Source organism: Petromyzon marinus, chromosome 26, assembly GCF_048934315.1.
Source record: "Petromyzon marinus isolate PM22_M1 ecotype Great Lakes invasive population chromosome 26, UKy_Petmar_22M1.pri1.0, whole genome shotgun sequence".
Classification (NCBI taxonomy): Eukaryota; Metazoa; Chordata; class Hyperoartia; order Petromyzontiformes; family Petromyzontidae; genus Petromyzon; species Petromyzon marinus.
The window spans coordinates 10,884,720-10,898,902 of NC_133692.1; the positions used below are offsets into that span (position 1 = coordinate 10,884,720).

Genomic DNA, 14,183 nt, shown 5'->3' on the forward strand with positions numbered 1-14,183 from the left:
GCAGCAACACGCCAGTATAACCAATATAATCATGGGTATTTGTATCTGTATAGCGTCTGAACACAACAACATCACAACACTGTACAATCCACAAAAAAACATTACGGGGGGGGAGGAATGAATACTATTTATTTTATAAAAATAATTTGTGACCAGTGTGTATGTACATATGTCCCAGGCATTTCACGAATCACCCCTCCAGTACTTCCATGAACTGTCACGATTTGGGGTCATTGTTTTTTTTCCCTCTGACAGCCTCATTCGTATTGTTTCTCATTTTTTTGTCTCGTTTGCCCAATCTTGCTTGCTGCATTGGTCTAAATGTGACATTAACATTGGGTGTGAACAATTCACCTCCCCAGTAATTCAATGACGTGCCATGCTTCAGTCACCAATTTAATCACAGCAATTACTATTAACACTGCGGTGAATGGTAGCACATCTATTGGCTGCAGGCTCATGTGGCCCCATTACATTAAAACAAAAAATGAGAAACACGTTTATTTTAACCAGGTGAGAACTCAAGAGACCAGGATAGTCTCATTGACAAGAGTAGCTTTCTCAAAACACATGATTCGATAAATGTGTAGTACTGCCCCAGCCAACCACACGGGCAGCCAACTCCAGCAGATCCTGGAACACCGAACACGTGTTTACTCAGGCTCGACCACCGCATGGCAACTCGCCCACACCTCGCTCTTCGCCACAACGCACGTATGGCATCAGTCCCCTTCCAACTCCCCACTCTCCTTTGTCCCCTCCCTTTTACACCTCCCTGATCAATCACACCCCCACGCAAACAGAACCAAATACTTTTTCCCCCCGCCAAATCTCCCCAGCACCTATCCCACCCTTCCCGGCCACAGCCAACTCCCCACCTCTAGGTGATGAAGGTGGGCCTTTTGTGTCTAACTCCCCTTATGTGGCCGCAATGCAATTCATCGTCTGTTACACATGTAAAGTGTGTGCAGAAATTATATATATTTTTTCAGTATAACAAGAGCCCAGTAAAAAGTCACAAACCACAACAAGGGAGGGGGAGGGAGGTACAGAAATTCCACGAACCAAAGTCCGAACTCGGTGCTCCTGGGTTCTGGGAAGGGGAGGAGATTGGGCTCACTGCCCCACGAACATAGGGACTGCGAGCAGCAGCAGCAGCAGCAGCGTAAGTTATTGTATTGGGAAGGGAAGGCAAGGAAAGAGGAACAAAAGTAAAGGGAAAAATGGGGTGGGGGGGGTGGTGGAGAAAATGATTTGGATTTGCGAATTGATGCATCTTTACATGGAGTATACCTGGTGCGGTTATTAGCGCACTGTGCTATGAACCTGGTGACCTCAGTTCCAATTCACAGCCACAGCTAACTCCAGTGGCGAGCGATATCCTAACCGATCATGGGCGCCCCTTCCTTCACCAACCTGCACAGGCCACCATGATGAATTATGGTCAGACAATTCTGAAGACCGACATGGCATAGGGAGCCCTTCATCAAGTAGTGGATTGACAATGTATTGTTTTGTTATTTTTTAACAAGCTCTCCGAAAACAAGCCAACCAACATTACAGTACCACACCAAGCCCTCTTTTGGGCAGGATGACCACCATTTGTATTGACAGATGTCGAGCTCAGGCTTTTAAAGGTCCAGAATGCAATGTGGCCTGCAACAAACAGCACTTAAAAAAAGTGTAATAGATAAGAGTTAATACGTTTCATGAATCGAGCAAGGTTAAGAACTTGGGGAAAAGAGATCATGGGAACAATTGTCAAGTCTAGCAATGCGAGAGAAGTGTTATGACCCTGCAGTATGTTGGTTCAAGATAGTATGGATGAGTCGATGTGGTAGACTGAGCCCTTAACATGGGTAAAGGAATCTGAGTGAAGTACATGGGGAAATATTGGAGCACAAGTGGCAGGATAGATTCCACAGGATAGTTTGCACTCCTTGATAATTCCTGTACATGTTTAACATGAACACATGCTCAAAAATATCTGCCCATGATTAAATTCCACATTTAGCTTTTGAAAAGCTACCTGAGGAGTCGAAAACCCTAACAAATCCAAAATCAAACCTTCACTGTTAATACCGTTAATACATGTCAGCATGTATTAATAGGTAGAAAGGTGTATATCATGGTGACACAACCATCAATAATACACGAGAGAGATGTGAAGACTTAGCCCTCACCTCCCTGGCGATTCTGTTAATTGCTACAATCGAGTTGCGATTTGATTCGTAAATATTTTTTTTTGTTTACACCGGTGAACGTAGTGGTGGCTTGTTGCTGCAGAAGTCACGTGATTTCATTATAGAACAAACTTTATAACATTTTTTCTCGCACAAGCAACTTGATGCACATATTGTGAGTTTAATAACAGATTTTAATGGGTGAATTGATGCATCATTACACCGCTGATACCCAGGGCGGCAATACCTTGAGCAAATTGCCAATTCTAACCTGAGAAGACATATTGGAATAAATTAACCAGTTTTCAGCAGTGGGGGTGAAGGGTAAAAGTTCCTGACAGAGGGATGAACAGGACTTTCAGGTAACGGATGGCCAAAAATTTCACATACTTCAGCCACGTCCGTCACTACAATAGGTCCTTGCAGCAACAGAAGTGACCGAACAGACTGATATATATAAAAAAACGCAGAGATGCCAGGATAAAAAAATATTCCCCTCTGGTACCCGAACGGTAAGGCTAAGGTGCTCGCAGTAACGGCTGTCATTTGTGGCCCATTTTTAAGTGGTAGGCCCCATGCAGCCGCGTGTCGTGTGAATTGAGGCTGAAGAGCGGGCTCGGTCCATGTGCTGGAGGTTCCCTGCACCTGGTATTCCAGGATGCCGGGTTCTCATAAACAGAGGCCGACACGGTTGGCGTGGCCATCAAAGATCGTTTTCCCAGAGGCAACAGCACGGGCATGGCATTGCAGACCATTAACGAGCCGTGGTGAGCTCTGGTTTCTGATAGCTCTGGCCGCTTCCACATGCTTGCAAGAAGCTCGCAACATCAGGCACCGATTCAGTGTTTGTGCCAGAGATACAGAATAATCACTTTAGCACACGCGTACCATTCCGTCTCTATGTATTTTCACTTTGTTTTGCTAAATGTTTAAATGGACATATTATACCCCTTTTAAGAGACAGTTCTGTACCGACGAACTCGATACACTTTCCAGACACCGCATTAAAATTGGAATAAAATTTATTTCAGTTCCATGTGTTTTTGAAGCACGTCTGCTCAATATCTACGTCGATAGCGAACATATGATACAGTGATTGTGATGTCTATTTAGCCTTGCGTGAAAGCACACATTATCTTACCATTCTGCCATTTTTATTTAATGCAATTGTCAACGTAATTGACATGCAAACGACTTGGTAAACGGGTGGGTTTTTCAAGTTATCTCGGGTCTCTCGAGATATCCACGAGACGCGCAAGACACGTCAAAACAGAGACCCGTGTCTGAGCAAGCCACAGCGTGGCGTTAATCACGGAGCGGCGTAGCAAAGAGCAGCAGTGCCAAAGGTGGTGATGTCACCATCGTCGGTTCTAGAAAAAGTCCAACATGTAAAGTTCTCACTGTTCTTTGTTGAACTGCGGTGAGCGAGGGGGAGTTCAGACAATTACAAATCTCCCTCGACCATCCCCCACCGACTGTTCCCAACCAAAAGCAAGGCCACTCAGAGAGTGAAAATTGAAATGTTCGTGAGAAGGGGTGGAGCCTCGGATAAACGGTGGCCTTTTCGAGCCGGTGGCTAGTAAACGAGTTGTGAGGACTTTGCCTGCTCACAATCTTGCTACCATCGACAATGCAAGCAAGCCTTCGACAATGCGAGTGGGCACGTAATTACTGACTCATCAGGTCAAAGGGCGCTCTCTCTGCAGCATTGAACACAAAATTATCTGGACCGTGCAACTTTTTTTTTACAACCACCACCACAGACATTTTCTCATTTTTTATGCCCCCCCCCCCAATCACCGGCACAGCTTGGTTAATCTGTTGCCAAGCCTTTGTCTGTACATGCACGGGATTTAGCAAGAGTGCAAGGCATGTTCAGCTGGATGCTTCCACAAATGCCTCCCCCCACCCCCGACAATCTCCTCTGGACAGGCCCATTGCGGTGTTTGCAGTACACGTTAATTACCTTCGGTTAGACAAAGAGGCACGCCGGCCCGATCGGTACAAAGCAAAGCGCGGGCATAACGAATAAGGACGGCACGGGCGAAGAAGGGGCAATGTTATAATAGGGTTCTCGCTGCATCTTGCACTTAACAAGAGTTTGTAGTTTGGACTTGAGAGACAGTCCTTGGGTGCATGCCTGGCAGGGTTAAGGCATGCGTGCACCGAGCAGGAGGTGCTGTGAGAGAACAAGATACCGAGGAATGCGGATCGACAAGTTTTGCTTGGTGTGTACCATGATGGCCAAGGGAGGGGGAGTGGCGGGCACGTGGCGGGCACGAGGGGGGGCAACGCCAAATAAAACAGGACAGAGTGACAGTTGCATTCGGGCTCCAACTGGAAGCAGACATCAGCGTGCATCGTGTGCACTGCGAACGGCGCGCGCAAGCTCGGCAGATCGGTCACGAAAACTGGTCGTGCACCACAACGGCCGGTGGAGGCATGCGTCGGTAGAACTGAAGCTGGCAGAGACACAAATAAACAAGAATCCGGCAAGTAAAAAAACTGGGATAGCGACGGTACACGGGGGGAAAGAAAAAAAACATCCCTGTAGTGTTGTCGCAACAACGGGGGGGGGGGGGGGGGGGGAGGGAAACAATGAGCGTTCTCGTCCGGCATCCTTATTTGCTTTCAATAGGAGCGAGCTTGAATTAAACACGACAACGGGAACTAGGATGCGCACGTTACAGGGCACTTGCGCAAACAACTTTCTGGTAAGAGACAGGGGAAATGACTCAAACATGCAACAAAAAACAAAGAGCAAAGGGAAGAAGGCACGATCGCGACTGCATGAGCACACTGGCTTAAAATACTCCAAACTTGGGACAGATGACACCCCATCTATTCGAGGCCAAGCGAAAGTGTACTTCATGAATGATATTCGCGTATTAATACGAAATGGCAGACATTAGTTAAGAACATGTGGTTCCAATAATTGGCTTTACATGGAAACATGCACAATTGTGCACAAAGCACTCTCCTTTTATTTGTGTCCACTTACCGATACACACTATGGTCCCTGTGTGTGTGTGTGCACTGTTCTCTCACACACACACAGCAGTAACACTAGCTAGGCAGGTAGAATTGATGATCTGGTAATACTCTGGAAAAAAAAGCACGAGGTTCAAATTGTCCACATTATAACTAGGCCTCGCTAGGACTTCCCCTTTCATCCAGACCTAGATTGCATAAAGATGTCTTCACTAATCTAGATTTGAAGTTTTCGTGACTGCAGGGATCCATACTCTTTGGTTCTTTCGATAGTCACGTAGGTAGAAAATAAAATAAATCTATGTTACTTTACCGAAAGAGCCAAAGAGTATGTCTTCACTAAGCTTGAGAGGCAACGTTCCCTAACTTTTGCAGCAATGAGTCAAGTTCTCTAAAAGGAATGTTGCGTCTTGTACAAATAAAAAAACGATGGATGTTTTCTTTAAGTCACATCGTGGCAACGTTAATTGCATTTCTGTAGTTGGTAACAAGGCGCGTGCACTTTGACGGGTTATTCTCCACGAAGGAAACGGGTGCCTGGCCACAACCTGATTGGACTACCGGCCCAGTCAACTCACAACACTAATCCAATATCTTTGTCCAGCACGATTACTTTTGTGTGTGCACATCATTATCTAGACAAGTCCCTTGGCTGTACAAACGTGCACAGTAATCAATTCCATATTTGGTATTTTCCACTTAGGTGCAGAGGCAATTGCGACATTAGCCGTTGCTTTATGGAATTAAAAAAATTATAAGAGCTTCCAAAAGTAGTCTGAGGATGTTGAATGGGCACAAAACTTGCAATGGAGGCCATCGGTTTATAACCAACGTCGGTTATTCCAACCGTTGACAGGGAAAACCCACGGTCGCACGTGTTAACAGCCAGGCTAATATCTCGTGCCATTACCAAAAGGACCGCGCTAACAAGTCACGTTGCACTCAACACCGCAAGAGCTCGCTGTGCTGCTAATGCTCCCCCTGCGTTGGCGCCAGAGACGGCATACAAGCTCCCCAACGCGTCCTTGAGTGCTGCGTGCTTTCTCGACGGCCAGTTTCTCAATCTTTTTTTTTATCAGCCCGTCATGCTTTCCCGTCGCCTTGAGAAATGGGCACCGTGTTTTGTTTTTAAAATGTGTTTTTAATGCGCAAGCAACCGCCTTACCCCTGTCGCGCACCGCTGAAAAATGGGTGCAAATCTATCGGCGTTCCCGGCTGTGGCCATGTAACGTTAATTTAAATGCAGCCCCAACTGCCTTCCTCAAGAGCAGCAAATCGAACAGGATAAATTACGAGCGTGCCATCATTAGCCCAGAGTTCTCACTAATAGCTTGCTCCACCGTGTGCCTATGGGAAATCAAGACCTGTCAACTAAAGCACAAATACATTATAACAATTGCCCATTTTTATTTTTGGAAATGGCTTCAATTGCATAAGTTGCAATTGAAGCCATTCAATTGCAGTCCCCAAAAGCCACTGTTTATTATAAATGGCAATCAGCATAGACACATCACTGTCCATGCTCTGCAGTATTTTAACACCTCAAAACCTTGAATCACGACGCAAAGGGGGGGTTCTTGTTTGCATTGTAATTATGAAACTTGCCACGGTCTAGAAGACACATGGATACGTTTTTTGTTTCGCATGTTGCACAGCTGCTGATGGCAGCAATGTGCTTTATTGTTGTGATGGATGAGTAAGACTGTTTTTAGCATTAAAGCATGCAAAAAACAATCCTCGGATATACCACGGTGATATTTTTAAATCTACTTACTGTATATACATTCACTTTTGGCATTGTTGGAAGAGATCAGGATCACGATGGTATACTGTAAAATGCAGGGCGTGGCTGTAAGGTTAGGGTTAAGGTCAAATGCCTTGCGAAAGAGCCCTCCTCACAAACACTGACATTATTAGCCGCACCGTTTGAACACAAGCCATTGTCTTCGTTTTTTTAGGTACAAAAATACACTTTTCTAAAACAATTATAAGAGCAAAGTTAATCATCCTCTTGTGTCAAGCGCCATGTTCAGCCTGCTGGGTCACAGTGGATTTTAGGCTGTCGTTGTATCCGTAGGAGAAATGTCAAATCCCTTTCATTCATTTCAGACACCCCTAGTGAATATCACCAAACAATGGTATTAAGTTCGCCTTAAACATGGGCTTGGGAACTATTGCAATTATGAGGAACAGTGAACAGATTTTGGGAAAGATGTAAGAAAGTGCACGGACAAATATATACTACAATACTTTACTTTAATTACTTTAGTAAATCGGTGGCAATGTAAATTTGAGAATCTCGTTTCACATTAATTGTTTTACTGCTGTCTGTGGCCACTTCGTGTGTCGGTCGACTACCATCTACGTATAAAAAAAAAACCTGTTAAGATCATCGGTATTCTCACCCTAAATGCTCGTAACAAGGCTGTCTGTATTAAAAACGGCAGCTAGACAGTGACGGCCGCTCTAAATGCAGGGATTTGTTGTTTTGCGATAAAACGCCATTACAGTCGGGGCACGAAAAGCACATTCACACTGTACCTAAATCCTCAACCACAACAATACCACCAGCATTACCAGGTACACACTGAGAGATCTCATTGCGTAACTCCAAAGTCGTCATACTCGGCAGGCGTGAACAAGGTGTGACACGTTACAATGGTAGAGTTTTTTGTTGCCTGGTGAATGGGTTACCTGCCGAAATTCGTCCATTTTCTACATCTAAACCATAATGGTCCCCACCTTCAGCATGTAGTGTGCAACAAGGGTACTGTCAATGGTTTTATGCTCAGCTTTCTTGCCCCATAGAGGCCAAAGTACAGTCAGTCTATTTTACTGCTTAAAATATTTCACCATTGTGCTGTGCAGTTTTCTGAAATGTTATCGGGATGTCGCGCGTGTTGTTCGGCACGTCCGTCCTTTTGCGCCACGTACTGTGGGAGCTTCTTCAGGAACTTTAATTTCTTCCAGTGCGTGGACCGAAACGTCAAGAGATCTCGGCCGGATAGCAGCACATGAAACAAAACCTTACAGCACATCTGAGAACAAAAGTGTATTTTATACACGAACAACAACCCCTCAATTCACCATTCATTTGGCGAGTGGAAGAGATAGCAAGCGTTACCACTGGATGACGTGGAAAGATGGACGAGTCGTGTCCGGCCAGCAAGACCCGCTGTTGCCAATCTCTGCCTGTGCTTAAGCAAACTGTTCATGATCCCCATGGCACACCAACCTACAAACTGTAGGATTTTGGCAACTCCCAAATAAGGCGCAGAAATTAAAATATTTCCACAATTCTACCTATTAGAGATTGGACGGCACATGCATGAACATTGGTCTGCTTACTTAGAGCTCTGTATCCGCTCTGGCAAGCGTTGATCCGAACAAAACTGGAGGAACTGGATTTATAGCTGATGCAATGACCTACATGCTGCTACAGGTCTAATTTTTCACTATTCAGGGAGAAAAAAAAAGGTCAACGGGGGGTAAACTAATAACACTTGCAGCTCTACCACAGTTTTGCCCAACATTATATACATGGCTGAGTATGATCGAATACAGAGCAACTCCTCCTGTTTGGGTCCATGATACCCAGATGCTCCCTTTATCCACGCCCCCTAATCGAAACGGTGGAAAGCCTTTTTATCCACGAATGGAATCTTACCAATATCTGCATTTTTTTCTGTGGGTAACAGGATTCACCGGAAGTAGCTGCACGTTCATTTGAGTATCCTCAATGGACGACACGAATGACTCATCCGGGAAAGGTCGTGTTGGCAACTCTTTCAACAGCAAAGTAAAAAAATCCTCAGCAAGTCAGCGTATGTCGTAAAATACACTTTTAAAGTTGTCAGAAATGTCACTTGCCAATTTACCAAGCATTACAGAAGTAAATTGATACAGGATCTTGAATACGTACCCACAATGCCTAAAGATGTACAGTATGACGCCCGCGTCTCAAAGTCACTAGATTTGTCGCGAGTTTCTTCAACTAATTTTAGTTGCCAGAACAAAACGAATATTGCTTAAATCTAATGACAAAATCTCTAAGTTGGCAACATTAAACCTCCCGTGTGCTAACTTCTTCTGAACACAGTATTAGAGCTCAGAGGCTTGAATATTAGAAGTCACCACCTAAGAGAGTTTGTGACAAATTCAATAAGCCTTTGCACGGGCAAGGGAAATTACCTGGAAAGGCAAAAAAATCACCATATTATTAATCTTCTTATCCGCATGGATAACACAAGTCATTTGCGTGGATGAGTGCAAATAGGATGTGCCAAGTCCCCTCTTCCCCTCCCCCAAACATCGCCACGCAGAGCACACATGAGCCTTGCTGCCGTATTTGTTTCTCGAATGCTCTCGCTATCACTTGTCCAGTTGGGTTTCTTGCAAGTTTATGTAAAAGCTAAACCGCCCATGACGCAAACGTGGAGTATAAAAAGAATGAGTTGGTGCTTAACGGTGCTAGTATTCAAATGTAGGAACGCAAATGAAGGCTGCCCGGGGATAGCGTGACACACGGCTGACTTTTGAGAGCTCTCTCGTGCCTTCACGCCCACACACTCATTCCACCCCTTTGCACCATTTCCTTTTGCCACAAGCTCAGCACATGAAGTTGAAGGCTGGTGGGCGGGCTGGTGGATGGGTGAGTGAGGGAGCACAGCAAGCCGAAAGACAGAGCCCACAAAAAGCACAACAAAAAGGTGATCAAGACACACACACACAAAACACCCCATTGTAAGCACAACAAGAGTCATGAGGCTCTCGTTAATCTCACAAGGCAAACTTTACTTGAAACCGCTTTAACCCCGGTCTTATACTGTATACTAGTTGGGATTATGATGTCACATGGTTGTCGATAGGGCTGGCGTTATGCTTAAAGCTACAAGCATTGCGGTGTGACAGTGAAGCCAGTCTTCACCCCAGCCTCTAAATCAAGTTACTGTACCACAAAAGCAGAACAATGTATAAAACAACCTTACCCTCGTAGGAGGGCTTTCTTCATGAATAAAAGATGACATCGGTTTACAGATAGAATCGGCGCTCAAGTCATCATGTCTTATGCAAGACTGTGACTTGATGATAAAGATGCAACTTTGGCCTGGCAAACAACTCGAGCGGACACATACAATGAGTAAAAGCAATAATACACGTTATACACCCACTACTTCCGGCAAACTCGGCTCACCGCCGGTTCCCGACGGCACCCATCATAGCCCCAGTCCAGCCCTCCTCCACCTCGCTCATCGCAAAAACGTGTCCAACAATCCTCTAAAGTTTCTCTCGTCATCGTTACAATCTGCATGGTGGTGGCCAGGAAAATGGTCACGAGACGGCAGGAGGGCAATGGATTCCTACCACACGTCGTTAATGCAATTGGCCAAACCATCACTAAGCAGGCCTGCCCTGAAAAAGTATTGAGACGAAGGTTTAGGCGCTTTCATGAATAAATCATAGGAGGTATCACTTGTTATTATTACAGCTTATCACCAGCTCATTGTCCTCCCGTTATTCCGTGGTTCTCCACATCTCGCAAGCCTGCCACCAACATTTCACCGCCGCAATTCTATTTGTCCCCAAACCATCCCAAGTGATGTGATGTCATCTTCCTCCCTTGGTATGCAGGAGGTCGGCAGGTTCGATTCCGAACCAGACGCCTGTCTATTTGGAGTTTCAATTTTCTCCCCATGGTCGCGTGGATTTTTCCTCTGTGGGTCCCTCTGGTTTTTCCCTCCAAATTTAGAAACATGCATTGGGATTATTTTCATTATTTTGGTGCTGTAAATGCCCTAATTATAGGCCACTTTGTTGAGCTAGCATTTGTGGCCACATCGCTTCTGAAAAATAAGTTGATACCTCAGTGGGGCTTTTGCCTGGTAGGATGGGGATGGTTTAGTTGTTGTGTTTGTGCGAGTTGTTTACCGTTCTTGTACTTTGCACTACCATCATGTCTTTGTACGGTGTGTTGTTGTAACGTTCTTACCCGCCCCTATCGGACATCGGTAAAACATAGCTTTATAGCTCATCGGATTCCTCCAGTACAAATAAATATTCTGATACCCTCCATCCGCCTCCCCAAGAACCGCACTGCCTCAAGGCATCCCCTCGCCCCAGTTTCCTCAAGATCCCCACATTCCTCCACCCCCCTCCTACAAAATGCCTTTTGCCCCCAAGGGCCCTGTCAATCCGAGTCCCCATGCTCGAGGTCCCCTCTCTTGCCCCCTGATTCTCCTGCCACATTGCATTCAGCCGCGTTTTTTTTCACTCCCGAGCCCTTCCGTCCACCATTTCACCCCAGTCTGTTTTCCAATCAGCTTCAACACGACACCAAACCACGTCTTATCCATACATTTTCACATTCTCACACCGTCCACGGCGTACAATCCGTCAACTATTCTCCCACATGCTGGCATGCTCTTACAACAAACTCGCGAATGGTAACCGCCTCTACCAGCCCACCTCCCAACAACACACGTGCTATCGTGACCAGTGGCTTCTTTGAAGGCTGTCCCGCCACTCGCCATTAAATCACCGTCCATCTTGAACATTAACCACCTCATTGCTACTCAAATCGAGTACGTGGCCATCATCACCAACAACATTACACCCATTATCAACCCAAAGCTCAGCTGGCTCATGCTCTCAGCCACTCGTATCAATGCCACATTACCCCACTACCACAGCCCTTTAAACTACCATCACCCAGCCACATTTCACAGTAACCGCTCATCGTCATATCCATTGTCGCACTATCAACTTACAACCACACCATTCACTCGTTTATCACGCACGCGAGTCCATCGCTACCATAACTTTTACTAAATCAATCCCAAGTCACTCAACTACACCATTCGACTCTCCTACCATCATCAACCTACTCTCACAATCGCCCACCGAAACACCACCCCACAAATCCATCCACATCGTCACCCATCCATCCACACATTTAAACCATCCCCTCACAACCATAAATCACGACCACAGCGCCATCCATTCAGCCTACCCAAACCCACCACTATCTCAAACCCTTCTAACACCTACTCACAACCAAACATGCCTTCGCCCACGACCATTACACCCACACCAAAATCCATACTGCCATTCCAGACATGCTATCAACTTATTGGCAACACCACAAGCCCCAACTACATCATCTCCTATCCATACAATGCCAGGGTCCCGTCACCACCCCAGTAATCCTATCCACCCCACCATTCTATCAACATGCCCATCCCTACCCACATCATCCCCTTCGACATCACCTTCCAAACCCAATGGACTCCACACCGCTAACCCAAATCCCATCTCCACTCAATAACATTTACCCTATCCCCCCCCCCCCCAACAAAAACAACAACAACCCCACCACAGTGATTCCCCCTAGCACCACCACTCGTCCACCTTACCAGCTGGAACTCCCGCCTCCTCCTGTACGCCTCGGCGATGCCTCCATCGGCCCAGAGGTGCCGCAGGGCCGGCACGTACTGCTGGAAGACGGCGGGCGCCACCTCGTTGAGGCCCCCCCCGCCTCCCCGACCGTCGAACGCCATCGTGAACGCCGCGTGCCTCTCGTTGGCCTGCTCGGACCAGGGGATGCCCAGCTTCTGCCGTGCGTCCACCAGCACCCGCATGCCCTTGATCACGTTGCCGTAGATGGTGGCCCTGAAGTCGTCGAGGGCCCTCTGGTCGAAGTCGCGGCCGTGGATGATGCGCATCTGCTTGAGGAATGTGCTCTTGCCGCTCTCGCCGGCGCCCAGCAGCAGCACCTTGACGACCCGACGGGCCAGGTGCTTCTCCCGCGACAGCATGGCGTCGATCTGCTTGCTCTTGCGACGCTGCTCGATCTCCCTCTGCGAGAGGAAGCATGTGGGGAAGCAGCCGGCGAGGCACGAGTCCGTGGGTAGGAAGTCGGCCATGGCTGCTGCTGCTGGCTTGTGCTGCTGCTGATGGCTTCTCTTCCTCACCCGGACCGCTTGCTCGCCCAGTTCGTCCGTCTCTGCCTCTGCGTCTTCCCCCACCACCACCTCCTCCTCCACCACCTCCTCCTCCACCTCCTCCTGCTGCTGCTGCTGCTCCTCCCGCCCCTCTCGCCCTTTGTCGGGAGGGAGAGGCCCGGCCGCCTTGTCCGTGGACCCGCACGCAGACGCCAACAAAGTACCCCGCCCGCCCGCCCAACAGGCCACGGCGTACTAACGAACAACCCCCTCGCCTTAGCGATCAACTTTTACCTCCCTGCCTCCCTCCCTCCCTGCCTCCTCCTTCTTCTCCTTCCCGCCCGCCCGCCCGCCACTGCTTCCCCGGCTCGCGATCCGCGCCGAGCGCCGCCGGTTTCGCCTCTGCCGCCACCGCTCCACGGACCCCAAAAAAATAAACTTCGCGTCGTCCTCGGCCGGTCGTTCGTTGTTCTCTTCCCTCCTCCTCACTCCCTCCTCGTGTTCCTTGTAACTTCGCTATCTCCTCCTCCTCCTCCCTTCTTCTTCCTCCAGGCTCCGGTCCGAAGCCGCCTCTCGCTTCACTCGAATCCCTCCTCCTCCTCCACTTCTCCGTCCGTTCTTCGCCGACGCGACAATGTCTCTCGCTCCTCCACTTCTCCGTCCGTTCTTCGCCGACGCGACAATGTCTCTCTCGCGTTGCCGCTTTATGTTGGCGTAACAACAACCACCACCACCACCACTAAAAAGAGAGATGGTTCTCGTTTACAAACGAGGAAACGTCGCGTGTGTGTGTGTGGGGGGGATGGGAAAGCGAGGAAACGCTGGAGAGGGAGCGAACGAGAAAGAATAAAAAGATGGGGCTGTGTTGGTGAGCGGGTGGAGTGCTGCGGGGGGACCAGGAGGAGGAGGAGGAGACCACAGGGCCAGGGGGAGGAGGTACCGGGGGGAGGAGGAGGCCACAGGATGTGGGGCGTTCATACAATTACAGAACGCGGGGGTGGGGTCTGCAGAGGTTGACAGGTCCGATCAACCACCCCCACGCACACAACCCACACACACATACACACAC

At 47.8% G+C, this 14,183-nt stretch overlaps 1 protein-coding gene across 1 annotated transcript in view; it reads right to left on the minus strand.

Annotated features, from left to right (window-relative positions):
• Positions 1–13,397, minus strand: part of LOC116946263 (guanine nucleotide-binding protein subunit alpha-13-like) — a 39,648-nt gene extending 26,251 nt beyond the window's left edge. The window contains exon 1 of the mRNA XM_032961291.2: positions 12,587–13,397. Coding sequence (XP_032817182.1) covers positions 12,587–13,096 — 510 coding nt within the window. The 5' untranslated portion in view covers positions 13,097–13,397. The remainder of the gene's footprint in view (positions 1–12,586) is intronic.
• Between the last annotated feature and the right edge of the window lie 786 nt (positions 13,398–14,183).